This window comes from Oxyura jamaicensis, chromosome 2, assembly GCF_011077185.1.
Source record: "Oxyura jamaicensis isolate SHBP4307 breed ruddy duck chromosome 2, BPBGC_Ojam_1.0, whole genome shotgun sequence".
NCBI classification, from domain to species: Eukaryota; Metazoa; Chordata; class Aves; order Anseriformes; family Anatidae; genus Oxyura; species Oxyura jamaicensis.
The window spans coordinates 82053744-82075052 of NC_048894.1; the positions used below are offsets into that span (position 1 = coordinate 82053744).

General features: G+C 35.9%; 1 protein-coding gene and 1 long non-coding RNA gene across 6 annotated transcripts in view; both read left to right on the forward strand.

Moving 5' to 3' along the window:
- LOC118162375 overlaps positions 1 to 21309 on the forward strand; it is a 924537-nt gene that overhangs the window by 188159 nt on the left and 715069 nt on the right. The window lies entirely within an intron of this gene.
- The window catches only part of DNAH5 (dynein axonemal heavy chain 5), a 153754-nt gene that overhangs the window by 56046 nt on the left and 76399 nt on the right, over positions 1 to 21309 (forward strand). For all 5 annotated transcript variants that reach the window (XR_004748425.1, XM_035318487.1, XM_035318486.1 and 2 more), the window contains exons 25-43: positions 1536 to 1754; positions 2452 to 2514; positions 3491 to 3729; positions 4622 to 4862; positions 5308 to 5507; positions 6334 to 6487; positions 7127 to 7290; positions 7937 to 8093; positions 8963 to 9175; positions 9962 to 10186; positions 11482 to 11654; positions 12723 to 12901; positions 13784 to 13971; positions 14408 to 14602; positions 14919 to 15053; positions 15746 to 15853; positions 18267 to 18420; positions 18996 to 19142; positions 20964 to 21205. Coding sequence is in view for 4 of the 5 variants with exons in the window: in XM_035318487.1 (XP_035174378.1) it covers positions 1536 to 1754; positions 2452 to 2514; positions 3491 to 3729; positions 4622 to 4862; positions 5308 to 5507; positions 6334 to 6487; positions 7127 to 7290; positions 7937 to 8093; positions 8963 to 9175; positions 9962 to 10186; positions 11482 to 11654; positions 12723 to 12901; positions 13784 to 13971; positions 14408 to 14602; positions 14919 to 15053; positions 15746 to 15853; positions 18267 to 18420; positions 18996 to 19142; positions 20964 to 21205 (3396 nt within the window). In the remaining variant the exon portion in view is untranslated. The remainder of the gene's footprint in view (positions 1 to 1535; positions 1755 to 2451; positions 2515 to 3490; positions 3730 to 4621; positions 4863 to 5307; positions 5508 to 6333; positions 6488 to 7126; positions 7291 to 7936; positions 8094 to 8962; positions 9176 to 9961; positions 10187 to 11481; positions 11655 to 12722; positions 12902 to 13783; positions 13972 to 14407; positions 14603 to 14918; positions 15054 to 15745; positions 15854 to 18266; positions 18421 to 18995; positions 19143 to 20963; positions 21206 to 21309) is intronic.

The window sequence follows — 21309 nt, forward strand, 5'->3', positions numbered from 1 at the left end:
CAGAACCCTTCTGTATTTCACAGAAGTAATCTAAGAAGGAACAAAACACTCAGCCTTAGAAGCTGTGAGGGTCTCCCTAGTTCTGTGAAGGAGCAAACTAGTATTAGTAGTTTATGGTGAAAAACAAAGCATATCCACAGCTGAAACCATCTGTGACATTTCTATAGGTCCTGGAGTCTCTTAGGAGCTGACATTTTAGAAGTTTGTGCTAAGACCTGGCCTGGTTCTCTCTATGATGTGGAACCTAGGCATGAGCCTTGGTGGCCAACTATTCCTAAAATTCCCATTATAAAAGCAGGCAGATAGTTATGTTTCTGTTTTGATAATTTGTTTGCAAGGTGATCAAACTGGAAAATGGAAATGGAAATAATTCTACTTTTTGAAAAAATTGACAGATTAAACTGTTAGGCCACAAAGATTCATTGCTACCTTACACTATGCTAGTTCACAGTATGTGAATTTCACCTACTATTTAGGTTGACATACAGTAAGTTAATTTTATTTGTGTTTTTGTGAGACTTAGCTAAGGATTTTAGAATGTGGAGTGTTAACAACACATGGGTGGTACAAATGGAGATCATTGTTCCTGGAGAACAATGGACCATTAAGTATATTTATAGTCATGAGAAGTCTTAAGAGAGAGAGACTTTTTACCAGGGCCTGTAGTAAACTTGTTGAGGCAAAAGGTGGTTTAGAGTAGGAACCGCCCCAGGACAAGGCAAAAGGTTTTAAATTGAAAGACCGTATATTTAGAGTGGGTATAAGGGAAGAAAAAAGTCATGATGAGGGCAGTGAGGTGATGAAACAAGCTGTCTGGAGGAGTCATGGATGCCACATCATTTGAAGTGTTCCAGGTTGGATTGGACAGGGCTTTGAGCAACCTGATCTACTCAAAGTTGTCCTTACCTATGGCCCGGGAGTTGGAACGAGTTAATCTTTAAGGGTCCCCCCAGACCGTTCTGTGATTCTATTGTAGAAGAATAGTTTTAACCTTTGAAACAGCTTCTGCATATTAATTGTAACTTTTGAAATGGTTTCTTAATGCTTTGTTGTTGAAGACATGAAATGGGGCTTCAGTGTCTGTATTGAACAGGTGTTTGCTTCACTAACTTGAAGGCGTCTGGTTAGTTATTTTCTTATGGCTCACCTCCTGTAATATTCAGCTTGGGTCATACTGGATCTGAATAATTTTCTTATTAAAATGAAACTAAAACCTGTAGACTTCAGCAGTACTTTAACTGGAAATAGTTTTTAGGGATACAGATGGCAATAGAGCAAATAATCTGTCAGAAAGCAGAGAATGCTATGTGAAAGGTTAGGTGTAAAGGAGAGCAAGCTATTTTTCCTTTGGATATTTCTTCCAGTTTGGCATTGGCTTGCTGGATTGTGCCAATTGCTATGTAAAAAGATCAGATTTTCTTTTATTTCTAGCAAGTCATTCTCATTCTTAAACATTTAAAATGTTAATGTACATATATGTCTAAAATCAACATCTCTTAACATCTTCTGTTTATCTTGATCCAACCTTTTGACAGGAATCCTATGCTATGTTAAACAAATATGATCTACTTGTGGCCAAGGAAGAGTCAGAGAAGGTGGATACTTTGCATTACACTTGGGAAAAATTGCTACTCCGAGCAAATGAAGTGCAGAATGAGCTCATTGCTTTGCAGCCAAAGTTCAGAGGAGAACTCATTTGCACTGTGAAGACTTTTACTGAAGACTGCGCTCAGTTCTATTCAGATTATGATCAGGTAGGAGTTTGTGTTATATTGTGTCAGAGGAGTTTCTAGGAGCTGTGGAAGCTTGGAGAGATTGACTTGGAGAGTTGACTAAACAGTGGAATGTTTCTCTACTATCTGAAGAGTGTGTTTATTCTTGTTAATGTGATATTTGAGTTTCAATACAGGACAGGCTTTGGTTCTTCCTTTGTGTGTGACTGAAGTTTATGCAGGTAATCAGCTCTTAAAGAAAGGCTGGAGACACACAGGGTTCATGATACAGAGCTTGTTAGCATGTGGAAACATGAAAGTTGAGGTTAAAGAGGAATTATTTTAGAATATAAGAAGAGTTTTCTGATCTTGAATATAAGTAGAAATGACTTCAGCTCTTATATTCCTTCTCAGTGGAATATGAGTCAAGCTGAACTAGTCTTTTAACTAATGCTTATTTTTATTGATAAAGGTGCAACTCTTGCCTACCTTTTCCAATATTAACAAAACTTCTGTATTAAAAAAAAAATGTCTTTGTTCTTTTTTGAAGGTAATTTTTTTGTTTTAGTAGGTATTTTGTAGTCGTTCAGTTCAACTGCAACCTGATGTAAGGATGAAATCTTGCAACCACAAAAATGTTTGCATTTCTAATCACTATTTTGGAGAAAGCAGGTTAGAAATAATTTGTGGTTATCTGTATCCTCTAAACTCACTCTAATTTTTTTTTTTTTTTTTTCAGAATGGGCCAATGGTGGTTGGCTTAGAGCCTCATGAAGCCAGTGACAGGCTTACTATGTTTCAGGTACTATTCATTCTGAAATATTTCTTAATGTTTATTGCAAATAAACTAACAACTGAAGGCTCTGAGAATGAATCCAGGGTAGTTGAACTAATTTTCATTGATACATAGGGCTACTGATTGGGCAGTCTATTTTAACTTAATGATGAAAGATAAGGTGGTATTTTTTCAACATTTTCAAGGAATGTTGATTAAAACGATAATTTTAGGAGCTGCATAAGAGAGGCTGCATAGGTAATGAGGAATAATAGCTAGATTCAGGTGTCTAGATCAGAGCCTACTCTCGAGTTGAGTGTATTTGGTAATAGGCTGTTCTTGTGTTCATTAATGTGTCTTTTGCATGACTGCAATTTTGCCCAATTCTTTTTGTTCTCCTTTTCTCACTTGAAAAAAGAAAGATGTTTTAAAAGTTTCCATACAAACCGGCTATTTCTGCTGTTGAAATATTTGTGCAGTGGTTAATTTCTTCTGCTCTAGTGGTGTCTTCTAATTGTTTTCCTTTACCCATTGTGTTATTTGGTTTTCTTATATGCTTCCTCAGTTGTATAGCAGCTCTCAAGTAAATTTTGTTCTTTCTGCTGCTTAAACAGTAACAATCCTTACTTTGGCCCTTCATTAAGAGAATTGCACAGCTTACTTGAGGAGTTAAAATTTGCAGCATCCACCTTTTTTTTTTTTCTTTCCACATCATGCTCAACCTCTTTCAAACGCAATCTTACCATGTACTGTTTCTTCTGTCACTGTGCTACATGGAATAAATGACTTCCCTGTCAACTTCTGAAAATAAGCCTCCAAATTCCAAACTCATAAAAAGTTATTTTTCACATGAAAATTTCAACCAAAACCTGTTGACATTAAGTTGTTAGTATCTCCTGTACATCCTTCTAGTATTTACTAGATTTTAACCACTAATGCAGCTCTAAGAATAATGTCAGAAGTATTTAAATGTATGACATTTAATTGCTTGCTTTCTCTCTAGAATCGATTTGATAATCTCTTTCGGAAATATATTGCTTATTCTGGTGGGGAAGAGCTTTTTGGTTTGCCTGTTACACAACATCCTCAGCTACTTGAAATAAAGAAGGAACTGACTCTGTTACAGAAACTCTATAATCTATATAACAATGTCCTTGACACAGTCAGTGGCTACTATGATATTCTTTGGTCAGAATTAGACACTGGAAAAATTAATAGTGAACTTCTGGAGTTTCAGAACAGGTGAGAAACTGTTTCTGTGAAAAGACGGCTAAAATACTTTTGTTACTTCTTAAGTATAATCGGTTAATCATTAATTTTAATTGAAAAATATGTCTATTACCAATTCATAATTTAAGGGAGGCAGTTTAGACTCTAAATATTGAGGATTATTGTTCCTTAGAGAGTAGCTCTTCCTTCCTTCCTTCCTTCCTTCCTTCCTTCCTTCCTTCCTTCCTTCCTTCCTCCCTTCCTCCCTTCCTTCCTTCCTCCCTTCCTCCCTTCCTCCCTTCCTCCCTCCCTCCCTTCCTCCCTCCCTCCCTCCCTCCCTCCCTCCCTCCCTCCCTTGTTAACATACATTAAAATTGCTATTTATTTTCTTCATTATTTTCTTCCTTTCTTTTCTTTGCTTTCATGATTTTCTTCATGATTGGAATTTAACTTGTTTGTTTTTATATTATTAGTCATGAGAGAAATTTGCCCTATATATTGAAGGCAGGTTAGTGAATTGCTGAATACTTTTGCTACAAAATGTGATGTATTGCCTGCATAGAATATGAACTTTTGATGAAACCAGGAATCAAATGATTTAAAGAACTAAATCTGCCTGTTCTGAGGAACAGTGGTTTTGCTAGAGAATAGAGCAGTTCATCTCATAAGCCTCATCAAAAGATGAAATCAAGAATAAAGTGATTCAATTGTCTTTGAAGGCCACTTGAATTATGCAGCTACACTTAGGGTGAGCCTGTAGGTATCCACCTACCAGTCAGTGAAATAGACTGGAAATATTTAGTCATACGGAATCTTCAAAATACAGGGGTGTGTAGTCTAATGTTAAAACTATATACACTGGTTAAATGGGTAACAGAAAGAATATCTGAAACTGTGTGAGAAAACTTGGATTCTTTTTATGTAGATGCCGTAAGCTTCCTCGTGGTGTAAAGCAATGGCAGGCCTTTTTTGACCTCAAGAAGACTATTGAGAACTTCTGTGAATGTTGTCCATTGCTTGAACATATGTCAAATAAAGCAATGATGCCTCGGCACTGGAAGCGGATTACAGATCTCACTGAGCACAGCTTTGATGTGGAAAGTGAAACATTCAAACTGAGGAATATTATGGAAGCTCCACTACTCAGATATAAAGAGGAAATAGAGGTATTGTGAAATGGATGCGTGAAACTAAGCAATCTGCTCAGATAATATCTGAGTAACAGTAGTAAGAAGGCTAACAATATTTCCAAAGAAAGAACAGAGAAATAGTCTGTCACTTCAGTTTTCTTTGTAAAATAATGACGCATGTATTGTGGTGTCAACTTTATTAAACCATACCATGTGGCTCAGGAGTTAATTTATGAACATGCTTTGCAATATTAAAGTTATGAAAATAATCACTGTATTATTCTTGTAGTCTCCACAAACTTGACCATATTGTGGTATGGTACATGGATTAATAACTATGGTGTTTTGATGTCTGTAAATCTTTCCAGTTGATAAATAATTGCTCATCAAACTAAATAGAGTTAAAGGAAATGCCCATTAGATTTGATACCAAAGACCTGAACAGTTGATAGCTTGTTTTGACATCTTGTTTATTTAAAAGGATATCTGTATAAGTGCTGTGAAGGAGAAAGACATTGAACAGAAGTTAAAACAAGTGATAGCTGAATGGGACAACAAAACGTTTATCTTTGCAAACTTTAAAACCCGTGGGGAACTTCTTTTAAGAGGAGACAGCACATCAGAAACAATTGCTACCATGGAGGACAGCTTGATGATTCTTGGTTCTCTCATGAGTAACAGGTAACAAGAAAAGCACTGTGTATTTGTGTGAGTTATAAATATCACCAAGAGGCTTTGTTTTATTGAAGAAATTTATCTTTCACAAAGGAGAAGGAAAGTAAACATCTCGATAAAAACTAAAAGCTTGCTTGTCCTTGAGCTGATCATGGGCTTATTCTCATTGTCTGTTTTCCTGCATTAAGTTATTTTGAAATAATGTGTTCAGACTTCTGATTAATCAGCTGGACAGTTTCCATGGATGCAAGACAGTGGTGATAAACATATGAGGGAAAACTGCCTGGTTGTGACAGGGGTCCTACTGGTATTACAGGCACTGCTACTCTGCCCTAGTGGTAGACTACCACCTCTTTTGCAGACTTTTGCTGAAAATACTGAAAATCCCAGTTAAAATGAACTCTGGTTTGTCTGGTTTTGCATGTCAAACTCCTGGATAAAATAAGGAACACAGAACCTGATCATCAGTAAGATGTCCAGAAGCAAGTGTTTGGTTTATAAGGACCTGGTCACTACGAATTTTGCAGCTTTGAAGAGATTACATAGTCCCTTTTTGAAACCACTTTACCTTAGAGTTAAATTTAAATCTTACTCCCATTAATCTCCTGCTTATTCAGATCTGTGCTACATACCATGTGCACAATGGAGCAAGCCTGAGCTGATTTCTTTTTAGCCCCTAACTAACTGAATTGAGTCAGGTATGGGTTAGTATACTTTAGCTTGACAAACATGCAAGTGACGAAATTATTCCTCCTCATGTTAGAAGACTGAGCTGGCTTTCAAGAGACTTTTTTCCTGCCTGAGGTAAAGCAAGTGTCTTTTTTAATTTTAGATACAACACACCATTCAAGACACAGATTCAAAAATGGGTGCACTATCTTTCCAACACAACAGATATCATTGAGAACTGGATGACTGTGCAGAACTTGTGGATTTATTTAGAAGCTGTGTTCGTTGGCGGTGACATAGCAAAGCAGCTTCCAAAGGTTTTCAGACTTGCCTTATTTCAGTTTGGTTTTCTAAATTTTAAGAATAAAACTTAATTGTGATGCTGTAATTGGTGCAGTAACATAAGCTTCATTGTTTTGGTGCTTAACAAAATTAGACTTGCTAAGACATAGTTATCATCTAGTTAACATTTTCTTTCTAGATTGTTAAACTATTAACCAATATTTGTGTGTTTTGCCTAGTGGTAGCCTAGCCTAGTTAGGCTAGCCTTGTACTACTTACCAGTAGCCTAGTAGCACCTGCAGTTTTGCTAGGAATACTTGTCTTAAATTTTTCTATATTGCTTTTGGAATTAAAAGTAATTCAGTTTTTAGAAAAACTCTTCAAATTTGGATCATGCAATTCAAGCATAAGGAGTTTTCTGGGTTTTACTCTAAGAATTATTGAAAGAAAAAGTTGATAGCAGGCTTGACAGTGAAGTATAAAATAAGCTATATTACATGAGCAGAAAGATTTGTGTTTGTCTAAACTGAAAAATCTTTGGGGTTGGGCTCTGGTAATTACTTGTGTGAAGATTACTGGTGCCAATTCTGCTAGCAAGAATTGCTAGCCTTTTGCCTCTTCTCTCTTCCTTTCCCCATCCATTCCTCTCCATGTTTACCCCCATGTTTTGACAGGAAGCAAAGCGTTTCTCTAACATTGATAAATCCTGGGTGAGGATCATGACCCGAGCTCATGAAACACCTAATGTTGTTCAGTGCTGTGTAGGAGATGAAATCATGGGACAGCTACTACCACATTTACTAGAACAGCTTGAAATCTGTCAGAAATCACTCACAGGGTAAGATTACCACAAGACCAGCCTCGGGCAGATGGTTGTGAATTGCTTAACTAGCTAAAAAGGAAGTGCTGTTCCATGGATTTTGCAAAGATTGTGTTTTTATTTCACTACAAATTCAGTTAAACTGAGCAAACAAGGTATCAGGATGGTGCAACACCTCCAAAGAAATTGCTAGTACCAAACTGGTAAGTATTTGATTTGTGACTAAGCTGTCACTGTCTCTGCTGATACTGAAGCTGTTTCTGCCTGTTTTCAATACAGCAGGGAGTCTGGGTCTATATATTCTTTTCAGATCCTTCACATGTATGGGAGAAATTCAGCATGAGGTACCTAAGCAGCAAGTAACTGGCCTAATATAAAAACACTTCACTTTAATTTCATTTTAGTAGTATTTAAATCATAGCTAACAATAAAAGCTTTCAATTAAATGATTTTTGATACTGAAAGAGTAATCTTAAAGCAGGTACTTTACATGAAGGTACAATGAATAAGATTTATTGGAGTTATGAATGACATAAATTGCAATGTTTGCTATTTTTTCTCACGATGTCATTGTGAGAAATATCACCTTTAAAGAGGAAAGGATGTATAAAGTAACCTAATTCACTTTCTGTCTACTTCCTCCCAAAAATATTTATAAATGTAGGTACCTGGAAAAAAAACGCCTCCTATTTCCACGATTCTTCTTTGTGTCAGATCCAGCCCTCTTAGAAATTCTTGGCCAGGCATCAGATTCTCACACTATACAGGCACATCTGCTGAATGTCTTTGACAACATTAAAACCGTCAATTTCCATGAAAAGGTATGTGCTGCCCAAATCTCAGAGTTCTATTATTTCAAATGGTTAAACAATGTGTGATACTTGTTAAATAGCAAGCTACCTGGGTGCATAGGGCATTTGACTGTTTTACCAAGCTCATCACTTAATATGATGCTGCATAGGCTCTCCTAATATAGGATTTAGCTTAATATCTTCATTTGCTTAATAGGAAAACTTTATATAGAGTAGCAAAACAAACCAAAAATTTTCACCAGTGCTTAGGTTTCACACAAAACACATCTAGGTACTGAACTGTCTTCTGTGGCTTAATATAGGCTAGCTTCCTCTCAGATGACCTTCAGATTCTTTTTGAGCATATTTGTTTGTTTAGATTGCTTGAAAACATGCTATTTGAAGAACAACTTTCTTACACCCTTTATGGAAAAAATATATTGTGGCACAGATATTTTTTTTTCCTTCTGTATGTATGCATGTCCTTAGACATTTGCTGCTTCCACATGCATGAAATTCCTTTCAATGACCATGTTTCTTAACTTATGTGTTTCCATTATTTTTTAATTTAAGATGGCAACTTATGTTAGGATATTAATGCACCACTAATGAGGGAAGGATTCCTTTATTGTGACTGGAAAGTGTATGCTGTCATTGAAATTGAAGTAAAATTCAAGAGTTGGCAGTGTATTGGGTTTTACCTTCATGTTCAGGTGACAATGTTTTGTTTACAGCCTTTCTTCATACTGAAAGTGATTATTATATTGTTTTCACATTTGCTTAAAATATTGGTACATTTTTTTAGTTACCTTAATAAGTTTAGTGAAATGATAGGAGGAAAATCAGGCAGTTACGAGAAATCTGTAAATCACAAATTGTTCTTGCCTTGCTTTTATTAGATATATGATCGTATATTGTCAATTAGCTCACGAGAGGGTGAGACTATTGAGTTAAGTAGACCTGTCATGGCTGAAGGTAATGTGGAAGTTTGGCTGAATTCTCTGTTGAAGGAGTCCCAGCTGTCACTGCATCATGTTATTCGCCAGGCAGCTATGCATATCCAGGAAACTGGTTTCCAGCTGACTGAATTTCTTTCTACTTACCCAGCCCAGGTAAAATCATTGTTAAAATAATGAAAAATTGCTCACAGATAGGTTATCATATTGGTGGGATTTTCTTGTCTTTGCAATTAAGATTGCAGCCAGTATTACAAATGCAAAAATGACATTTAAATTTATCTTAATCACTTCAGTCTTTTAAATTCCAATTTACATATCTGAAACCAAAAGATCAAAATTTACTCTGAAGCTCTTGTTCAAAAAGATGCTGAATACAATAAATTAACGCAACAGAGTTAACACTATTCCTTTACACACTTAATACCTAACTACTGAAAGAAAAGTAGAAAAATTGTAAGTTTTTTTATAGATTCAAGAAAACACTGTATGTTGCCAAAGGCTTGGAGCTATGGGTGGCACTGGATGAAAATTATTTTCTCTGTATGAGCTTCTTCACTTATGATCAGGAATGCTCTTGGAAAGGAAATAAAAAGTTAATGAATTACTGAAGGAATATATTAAATTGAAGCATTAATTATTCTGATAACCGATTTGTTATTTATCTTCTGTAAATTATATTGAACGGTTGTGTCAGCAGTGCATCATAAGTGCTATCTATGAGACTGAAATGTGGACTTTACTTGATGCTTATGAATGTTAAAGCTTATGAATGCTTTGAGTTAGGACACAAAATAAATGCACAGGTTGAATGACCTCTATATGGAAGCAGGAAAAAAATTATACAAGTAGGCAGAATCATTTATGTTATTTGTTTATGTGAATGTACATTTAAGGTGAAATAGAAAAGATGATGAAGCATACTCTTTCATGTTTCATAAGGTTGGGTTGTTGGGGATCCAAATGATTTGGACACGAGACTCAGAAGAAGCTTTGACTAATGCCAGGTATGATAAAAAAATTATGCGAAAGACAAACCAGTTTTTCCTGGATCTTCTAAACATGCTGATAGATATGACAACAAAAGACCTTAACCCAGTCGAGCGAATTAAATATGAGACATTAATCACTGTTCACGTGCATCAGAGGGACATCTTTGATGGTCTGGTAAGTACTGAAAAATTTATTGAGATATGAGGCAGTAGTCATGTAAAACAACGTGAAAGTAGACAGTGTAGCTATGATGTATGAATGCCTGCATCTTAAGCCAAACAATTAGTTTCAGGATTGTAATGATTGTGTGACTTGGAATATTACAGAAATGCTGGTGTTGCTTCAATATGTGTCATAGCTTCTCTTTAAGTAATTGTGTTGTCTGCTTCCTCCTCTCCCCCGCAGCCATAGAAGAATTTTATAGTGCTTTGCGTTCACCCATTTAAATTGGATGTGTCTCTTGTGTGATTACTTAGGGACTTCTTTTTCCTCATCTACTATGTGGCAAGTAATCATCCTTTCTATAGACTACTTTGGGAGTCTCGAGGAATAAATAGAATGAATATATAGTGTTATAGTACAGAAGCAAGCCTTATGTTGGTTGAAGCTGCCATTATCGCTGCTCTAGTTTCAGTAGCGTACCTTAGAGATTTATTTATTCACTTCACACCTTCTTATGCAGCCACAGGAAACTGAAATTAGGAAAGTGAAAGCATTTACTCCTTAAACAATTGAAATTAAAAGTTGGCATGCCTTTTACCTTCAGGAAGCTCTGGATTTAACTCTAATTATGCCATCTGGGGAAAGGATTGCTGAGTTTTAACCCACTGGGGATAGACAGGCACCATTGTAGTGTCTTGACCAGTTGTTTCACTTAAAATCATCCTAGCAATCCTATGTGAAGTATCATTTCTAGATACAATTAAATGGGGCCTGTTTTTTTGATAGGTGTTTTAATATTCAGTTGGTCAACTTTGAATTCTCCCAGCTCTGTTGTATTTCTTAACATGATACTTTATTAAAACAAACAAAAAAATCATGAGTTTCGTGACACTATGTAAATCAGAAAAAAAGGTATTTCAAGACAGTGTCATGGTGTCCAGATATTAGTTACGTTTCTTCTGTCCAGATGCAAAAATAAAATGATAGAGTTGAATAGTAGAAATAGGAATTTTAATGTTAACCAGACTTAATGACTTTTGTGTAAGGCAATGGACATTTAAGTACATTTGTACTTAGAATTTCCTTTGCATTCGTGTGGTTCCAGGGACAGCAGCAACACTTAAGGATTTTTTTTGTGGTAGAAATCAAAGTAAGGTCTCAACTGTTCTTGTGCTACTAGCTTGCACTGTGCCTTTCATTGTGTTTGCAGTGCTGCCTTTACAGTACCACTTAGATGAGTTAATATAAATGCAGAAATAAATGTTAACCATGAATGCCACACTCTTGTCTTTTTCCTCCTTTCTTAGTGTTGCAAGCATATCAAGAGCCCTACAGACTTTGAGTGGCTGAAACAGTGTAGATTTTATTTTAATGAAGACTCTGATAAAATGATGATTAATATCACTGATGTGGGTTTCACATACCAGAATGAATTCTTGGGCTGTACTGACAGGCTTGTCATAACTCCTCTAACAGACAGGTGACAAAGACTGATTTTATTTGTTTATTCTTTCACTCCAAATCTAGGCATTTATAAGAGCAATTTAGTCATTCTTATTAGATACAAAATAGATCTCTGCAGAGTTTGTCCTTCACAGTCTTTTTCAAAGTCAACAAATTTACATGAAATGTGTTAATATTTTTGTTTCTGTTCCATACGATATGGAATAACTTCCAACCAGCTGTATTTCTGCCACATGCTTTTGTGTTTCTCATGTATATAAATCATGGGATTGTGATCCATGTGCATATGATGCTAATATACTTGAGGATCAGGTACATCCAACAGATAACAGTATGCAAAGAGAGAAAGAGAGAGAGAGGACAAAAATACACGTTTACAGGCAAGTAATGGTAACGGCTAAGGAAGAATAAACAGAAAAAATCAATTTTATTCAGTTGCAATAAACTGGTATGTCTACCTACCTAACTGTAATAACACAAAAAGATTTATAAACAAAGTAACTAAATAAGTGACAAAATAAGGGATTTGAAAAAATAGATTTTTAAAACTATTTCATTTTCATATTCAATTCTGCAGCTTCTCTTTAGATACAATTGACAGATGGTGGTCTACAGCATCACACACCAGTCTCATTTATGAAAATGAGATACAGTGATCAAGTTTTAAAGGTGGATAAAATGTCAAAGATATCTCTCCTTTATTCTTGTACTCCCCAGTATGATGTAGTTCAGAGCTACTTTAGCTAAAGCAATATAGGAACTAAGCTAACCAAACTGGTTAGGCAGAGTAGCTCTAACTTTTTTTTTCCCTTGTGATCTTTCCGGTTGCTGGTTATTGAAGATTGCTGTTCTTCCACTTTTTATGTATGAAGAGACTAACCATAGTATTACTCACATGAGAGGCTGAGTGAAGGGTTTTTCTTCTGGCTGATTTAAATTGTAATTAGAGGCATGTCATTTCAGCACTTTTCTTGTCTTCGAAATATGTTCTTCCTCATGTAACACACTTGAGTAAGAGCCTCTGGCACAATATAGAAAGCTGTGTACTTTGCCTGTTAAGTGATGATAACTTGTTGTCTTTTAGATGTTATATCACTTTGGCTCAAGCTTTAGGCATGAATATGGGTGGAGCACCTGTGGGACCTGCAGGAACTGGGAAAACTGAAACCATCAAAGATATGGGACGGTGTCTTGGTAAATATGTAGTGGTCTTCAACTGTTCAGACCAGATGGATTTCCGAGGACTTGGGAGGATATTCAAAGGTAAGATGTGGACTATATTAAAGTTACAGATGTTTAGAGAACACCTTTTTAAGTCAAGATTAACACATAATCAGCAACTGGTTCTCTGTCTTTTAACAAGTAATTAATATCTTGATATGAATGTAAAATACCATTGCAACTCTCTCTCAAAGAAATAGAAGTGTCTAAAAAGATTAGACAGTTTATGAAAGGGTATATAAATACCCTTAAAATAATCAAGGAGGACTGCCAGTGTATGCATGTGTGAAATTTATTACAGGACTGGTGGAATGTGTTGGATTCAGATTTCAGTATTTTGTCATTACAAGTGTCAAAGTTCTTATCAGTTGAAAATACATAAATAGCAGTATATACGTTTAAAACAATTGGCACAACTCACTGAAGGTATATACAAACAACATTATTTTAAGCATCAGAAATTGATACCAACTATGGTGATGATGATTCCCACCCCAAATAGCTGTGGAAGAATGGAATTCTGACACAGAGTGACCCCTAGCTTCTTTCTGAGTGAGATTGTCTTTACTGTTCCTTTTATTATGTGAAATAAGCTATTGACATCCCATCATATTTTCATAGACTTTTTTGCAGGGATTTTCTAGGAGGTAGGGAGGAACAGGAAAAACGTTGAAGATACTGATAAAAGGAGCAGAAATCTAACGATGTTGTGTCAGAGAACATAGAAAGGCTTGAGGACTTTAGAAACTTTGTACATTCTTGCTTTAAAAAAGAATTAAACTCTTCTCCTTGTTCCTTACCCAGACCTCCAAAAGACTTTTTTTCCTAAGGCAGATGAATCTGATTTTTTTTTGTCTTATGAATTATACCAAAAAAGGATTAACAACATCATAGTCAGATGTTTATTTGCTCTACTCTTTGAAGGTCTTGCTCAGTCTGGCTCCTGGGGTTGCTTTGATGAATTCAATCGTATTGATTTACCAGTACTATCAGTAGCTGCACAGCAAATTGCAATTGTGTTGACATGTAAGAAGGAACACAAAAAAAGCTTTATTTTTACTGATGGAGATAATGTGGAAATGAATCCCGAATTTGGCATCTTTCTTACTATGGTAGGTATTCAGTAGGTTTCTGATATGCCAGTGATGATTGTATGATAATTGCTTCTAACCTGGTAAGTTAAATGTACTCGCTAACTCTGATGGCACTCACTTCTTTGAATTCACTGACAATTTGAGATGTGAGCATTGCTACAAAGACAGTTTACGGGGTCTTTTTCATTGACATCAGTTAGATGTAACCAGTCAAAACTGGTCCTGTAAGACAAATGAAAACTAGATTTGTAGTGTTCAGGTGTCAGATCTTTCATACCTCATACATAAGAGAGTCTAAAATGCTGTAAAGATATGGTGATAAATTTAGCTGATAAGTCATTTTTTTGGGATTTAAAGCCAAAAAGTTACTTTTGTCAAATTAGACTATATGTTCCTTTGCTGATTCTTTGGTTTCTGCAAGGTGGGCAACAACAGAACTTCTTGTTCTCTCTAGAACCCAGGATATGCTGGACGGCAAGAACTTCCTGAAAACCTGAAGATCAACTTCCGTTCAGTGGCCATGATGGTTCCTGATCGTCAAATTATAATTCGTGTCAAGTTGGCTAGCTGTGGTTTTATTGCTAATGTTGTATTGGCAAGGAAGTTCTTTACACTGTACAAGCTGTGTGAAGAACAGCTTTCAAAACAGGTGATAATTTTCATTTGTGGAAAAATTATCGTAAGGAAAGACTATAAATGGTGACACAAATTATTAGTATTAATTTGTGCATTTACTTATTATATCAATCCATGAATTTTTTCACTTTTATCATTTTAGTTCTCTTCTCCATCCTACTGTGGGAGTGAATGAAAGTCTGTGTGGTTCTCAGGGGGCATTGTGGGTCTCGGATGTTAGGAGACATTTGTACCACATGTGCCACTTCTCATACCTTGAATGATAAGTTTGAATTGTTTCATCGCCATAAACTAGGGAAATTTTTTCCCAAACTTTGTATATATTTTAGGTGCATTATGATTTTGGCTTGCGGAATATATTGTCAGTGCTACGCACATTGGGAGCGGCCAAAAGAGCAAATCCCACAGATACTGAGTCTACCATAGTCATGCGTGTGCTGAGAGACATGAACCTGTCTAAACTGGTAAGATCTGAGGATTTAGTAAATTAATTAAGCTATGCTTTGGAGCCAATTGTTTTTGGGCTCACAATTTAAATCTGTTAAGGTGATCAGTAGCAGACTGGATGTAGCCTTTACCTCTGATTCTAGCTTGGAAATCTTGCATTCACTGGATGACTTGATTTGTTCAGATTTTTTTTTTTTAAAAAAAAACTTATTTCCACTGCTACCTACAGAAAGAAATGACCAAATAGTACTTTGTGTAATAGCCTCTTTGGAAGTTTTGACCCAAGGCTTTCTGCTTATTGTATTTAGTCACTCTTTTAAAATAATGTTATTTATACTAATGAGTACAACCTCAACAGACTTAAATAGTTAAAAAAACCTCTTCTGATGTGATATTTCATCTCCTTTATTATCTTTTATACACCTTAGACAAAGAAATCTATCTGTATAAATGGTATTACTAAAATCTACTTTATTAAATTCATCTGGTATATTAGTGGTTTATTTTCAATAACTTCATTATTGGAAGCATCACACTTTGCTCTGGCCTACTAGTGTGTTTAGCACCTAAAGGGTTACCATAGATTTTTCCTTAGGTTTTTAAATATTTCTTTAGCTCACGTTAATTAAAGGTTGACTTTTGGGATGCTAGAATAAATGGAAAAAATATTCTTCTCTCCTGAATATTTTTCTCTCCTGATTTTCACTAGATTGATGAAGATGAACCCTTATTCCTAAGTCTAATTGAAGATCTGTTTCCAGATATCCACCTTGATAAAGTACAATATCCTGAACTGGAAGCTGCTATTGACAAACAGGTAATGTTTGGTAAACATGTAATGTTTGGTAAACAGGTAATGACAAACAGGTATTGACAAACAGGTAATGTTTCTCTTGACCTGTGCTGTTTTGGCATAACTAGTATGATGAGATGTCTGTAGAAATTACTGGTGCTGAATCTACCCAGCTGGTAAGAGTAAGCTTTTCCATAAATCTTTATCATTGGCATATTAATATTAGTCTTATTATTAAGGATGTCACTGAATTGTTGTGGTGTCCTGTGGTTTTCTTGTGAATCATTTGTGGTGATCGGTTTGAAAAACATATGTATGTACACTTACCTTATGTGAATGAGGATTAAATAGCTGTGTAAAGTCTAATAAAGAGAACATGAGCTTGAGGAAAGATTTTGCTAATATGACTTCCTCTATTTCAGTTTCCATTAGATCTTTTGGAACTTTGATAGCGCCGACTTAAGAACATCAGTGGGATTTAGAAAGTTAATGAAGTATGAACACTTAAATGATCAGTTTTATTAAACTTTCCCCCAGAATTTCAATAATTCCTCAAGTAATTATCTAATAGTTAAACAGAGAAACAAAAAATTCAAAAAAAAAAAAAAAAGCTCAAGAAAAAGAAGAAAAAACAGCATGAAAAAACACATTTATGAAGAATTTGAGTAAATGAGTTCTCATTTACTTATATTTAATATGATTAGTTATAAATAAATAGGTCTGTTTATGGATTTCTTAGCAAGAAAGAGTTGAATCATCAGCTAATATCTATAAAACTGTTTTGCTTTCTGTAGTTTATGCAGTTGTTTTTTTATAAAAGGACTCTTAAATTAAACTTCCATTAGGAGAAACCATATGAAACCTGAATCTTATGCTTTAAACTGTCATTTCCTAGTAAATTAAAAGGAGGTGATAGTAACATGGTCTTCATAGCTTTACTGTTGGTAAACTGTGAGGCCAGACATAGAAAGTATCAACTCCATTTAACAGCAAACTATATTGGGTTTACGTGGCAATTGCGTTTACATGGTAGCAGGGGGCCTGCAGGGGTGGTCTCTGTGAGCAGAGCCCAGCAGCTGCCCCATGTCAGATCAGAGCCAGCTCAAGACAGCTCCAAAAGGGACCTGCCACTGGACAGAGCTGAGCCAGGGAGTGATGCTGGCTGGGCCTCTGCCAGCCGATAGAGGAAAGGGAAAAAACAAACAAACAAAAAACTAAACACTGCTTTACAGCAGCAGCTGGGAGAAGGGAGTGAGAACCAGCCCTGCAGGCCCCAAGGTCAGTGCAGGAGGGACACCCTGTAGTACAAACCCATGCAGGAGCAGTTCTTGAAGAGCTGCTGCCTTTGGGCAGCCCACACAGGATCAGTTTGGGAAGGATGGCAACCTATGGGAAGGACCCCACGTGGAGTAGAGGCAGATAGTGACCGTGAAGGAGTGGTGGAGCTGAAGTGTCAGGGACAGGCTGCAGCCCCCATTCCCCTGTGCCACTTGGGGAGAGTAGCTAAGAGAGGGGGGGTGGGGGGGGATGCTTTTTAGTTTCTCAGTGTTATAGTCCATTAGCGATAGGCAATAAATTATATTAATTTCCCTATGCTGATGGTGGCAGCTTATACTTCATGGTTGCTGTTGATGAATTCATCCTGTGCAGCCTTCTTTTCGTGGCTTCCTTGCAGAGTGGGGTAAATAAGTTGAGCTGGCATGAGTAATACAGCATGTATTAGTGCTAACCTAAGCACTGGCAGTTTTAAAGTGACGTGATCTAATATATGATGAGAAAAGCACTCTATCTCAAAAATATATATACAAATAAATACACACATGCACACATATATACTGTGGCAGTCCTCTGGTTTCAGAACTTAGTTGATTTCTGACAGGAGATTTCACGGGGTCATCATGGCAGTACCATTAGCCTGAAAGCTTTAGTTAACTTACTGGTATAAAGCAATCATGTTATTCAATTTTGAAACAGCACGTCTTTTCTCAGAAGGGTAACATGAAAAAGTTACTCCAAGATCTCTCTGCACACTGATGAATATTTAACAAAATGATTTGCAGAAGAACTTTAGGCTATTGTAGGCATTTAAGGAACTTTATAATTAGAAACATGCCATAATAATAACAATAATAAAATCTTTCTGACTGGCAAGACATTTCATAGCTATGAAAGACATTGCTAGGAAGAGTGTTTCTAAAATTCTTGTCTTTTTCTTAAAATGATACATTAACCCTAAAAAAGAGTTAGAAAAAATGGTTTATCTTAGCTTATTGTTCTGAATACATATTTGAACACCAAAAAACCGTGCTTTTTCCAAATAGTTCGTTATATATACAAAACCTTTAAAAAGATTGTAGTCTTCTATTGAATAATAAAAATACCAAGTGTCATGTGCACTTAAAATGGTGGTAATCTTGATTTCTGTTGTTCTCTATAGGTAGAGAATGCTGGACTTGTTTGTTATCCTCCTTGGAAACTGAAAGTTATCCAGCTTTTTGAAACTCAGAGGGTAAGACATGGATTGATGACGTTAGGGCCTAGTGGTGCAGGAAAAACTACTTGCATCCACACTTTGATGAAAGCCATGACAGGTATGTGAGCATTTATATTATAAAATGTTATAAAATTCTGCTTTGTTTCTTCAAAGGAAGCCTCAATTACTTCGCTGTGAGGATAACTTACTGGAAAAATCAGTTTCAGTGTATTGTGATACTACAAATTATCATGGTAACATATTTTAAAAACTTAAAAATACCTGACATTCAAATTCATATAACATATACATCCTGTTTTTGATATATCTGAAATATTCATTCTAGAAACATTGAGAAAGAAGAGTACTGTCTGGGTAGGCAGCTGGAAAAAGTGGTTAAAGCATCTTACTTGTTCAGCTGAGGTAATGCTGACAGCTTCCCCTCACCATAAGTAATTTGGCCTTTTCCTTTTTGAACAGAATTCACAAGACAGGGTCTTTATCTGCAGCATAAAATAACTACTACTTCTATCATTTTGTGCTGCTAGGAAGTTTTCCAAGTAAGCACACAGTCTCACTATAATGGTGAATGTGTATTAAACCATCCACATGGGTGTAATGATGTTGAATTTGTTGAAGTTCTCTGACTTTTGAAAAGAAATACTAAAACTAACTGATGATCTGCCTGCATAGATTGTGGACAGCCACATCGTGAAATGAGAATGAATCCTAAAGCTATAACTGCACCACAGATGTTTGGACGTCTTGATGTGGCAACTAATGATTGGACAGATGGAATATTTTCAGCACTCTGGAGAAAAACTTTAAGAGCCAAGAAAGGTATACCAAAGAAAACCCGTCCTCCAAAACAAAACAAGCTGCAGGTCTCTCTAGTGCACAGTAGATGATTTATTTATTTATTTTTCGGAATGTAGCTGTAAGAGCTTCTGTTAATTGTATTTAAAAATTCTGTGGTCTAAATGCTTTGTGTTGAAACTGTGTAGTGTAGCAAATACTGTTTCACTGAATTTGCTTATCCCTCTCTTTGAAATGATAGGCTTTTGCATGAAAGAAAGTGTAAGGTCAGAAAGGTCAGAATCTTCTCCTACAGCACTACTATAATATAAATTTTTGGTGCTGTCATGATTTCTACCAAGTCTCAAACTTCCATAATAGAAGGGTATGAACCTCCTGTAGTTGTGTCATACCTGCCAGCCTTGCACATGACACAGTCCATCTGAAATGGCACTAGATAATTCCATTTAGGCAACCAATTTCTGCCTGACATACACAAGATAATTCTGGTATATTCTTAGTCTGCTCTATTAATTAAAGGAGGGGCCTTGGTGGTTTGGTGCTAGGTAGTTTTTTTTTTTTTTTTTTTTTTTTTTTTTTTTTTCTGAATACTAGTATATGACCTTATCATTAGGCCATTTGGACTAAAAAGGAAAAAAAAAAAAGCAGTAAGCAGAAAATGCAAACCTTTGTTGTACAATTTTTGTAAAAAAATCCAGTCTTTAAGGATACAGATTCATTAAAATAGAAAAATAACTTTTGGATTTAATTTTATTGGTTTTGTTTCTAATTTGGAAATGTGGTAACCTGGAGAATGTAGCATTTCATTAATTAGTGGTTCTATTTCTTCCCTCAGCCTGAAATATTAAGTTAGCACACTCACATGACTTTCTGAGTCAGATTCACCATTTGAAATACTCCTGTAATGACTCTTTATGAAGACCATCTCATGCCTGAGAAGCCTTTACTGTAGCTATGAAAAACCTCTAAATATAAAGATGCTTGGCTAAGAAGTGAGTTTTCTTATCCTGAACTTTCTTGGTTCACGCCTAGCAACACAGCACCTAGACAGTAAAGACTCTCTCTGAAGGCAGATGAGAGTGGGACTCTCTCTGACTACAGAGCTATCTGGCAATGCACAGCAGGGCTGGCATCCTAAGGGATGGGGAGCTGGAAGCCAAGGGGACTGCCAGGGCAAGGGCCTTGCCAGCTGGGGTGGGTTGCCCAGTACTTAGCTGAGGCGAACAGCACAGACCTAGACCCTCCCAGGAAACACAAGCATGCATTAAGATACATTTGTAGTACTAAGTGGAAAGAGCTTGAAAAGCTTCCAAGGGAGCTGGATCAAGTTTTTAGCAGGGAATCAACAACAAGAATCTTTTCCTAATGGTCCTTTTTTATATATGAAAGCGAGCATGCTATATGAGAAAGTGGTTTTTCAAGTGTTCCTTTCATTTAATCTCACTGCATTTACACTAACATTTTGGAAACAGATGAATGGTGGTTTTAAATAGTTCTGCAGTTTCTATCTTTATGTTGCTTTATGTAAGTTGAAATAAACCTAATTTATTATTGTATTGAAGACTGGAATCATAAAACTGTGTTTCAGACTATTACAGATGGATGACTTATGATTATGACACTTTATATACTGAGTAATGGATAATTATTATGATAAGGTGACAAAATGAAGTACTTAATTGAAAGTGAGTAATGGAAATGGTAATTGTATTTAAAGCTGAGATTGTAGCTGTGTGCATGAATTCAGAATTAGTTGAAACTATGTTTGAAGAGAGATGAAGCTGGTCCTTGAAAGAAACTAAAACTTCTTTCATAGTCATTTTTTCCTTTTATTTTGGTCTGTAGGCGACCACATCTGGATAGTTCTTGATGGTCCAGTTGATGCTATTTGGATCGAGAACCTTAATTCTGTCCTGGATGATAACAGAACTCTAACACTTGCAAATGGAGATCGTATACCTATGGCACCAAATTGTAAAATAGTCTTTGAGCCTCATAATATTGATAATGCTTCTCCGGCAACAGTTTCAAGGAATGGGATGGTATTCATGAGTTCTTCTGTTCTCAGCTGGAGCCCTATCCTTGAGGTACAGTAGCTAAGTGATTATATTTGTTTATATATTGAAAGTTCTATTGGTTGTATTCAGCATTTTACTATTGCTACTTTAGGACCTAATTTTGTAACTCTAGC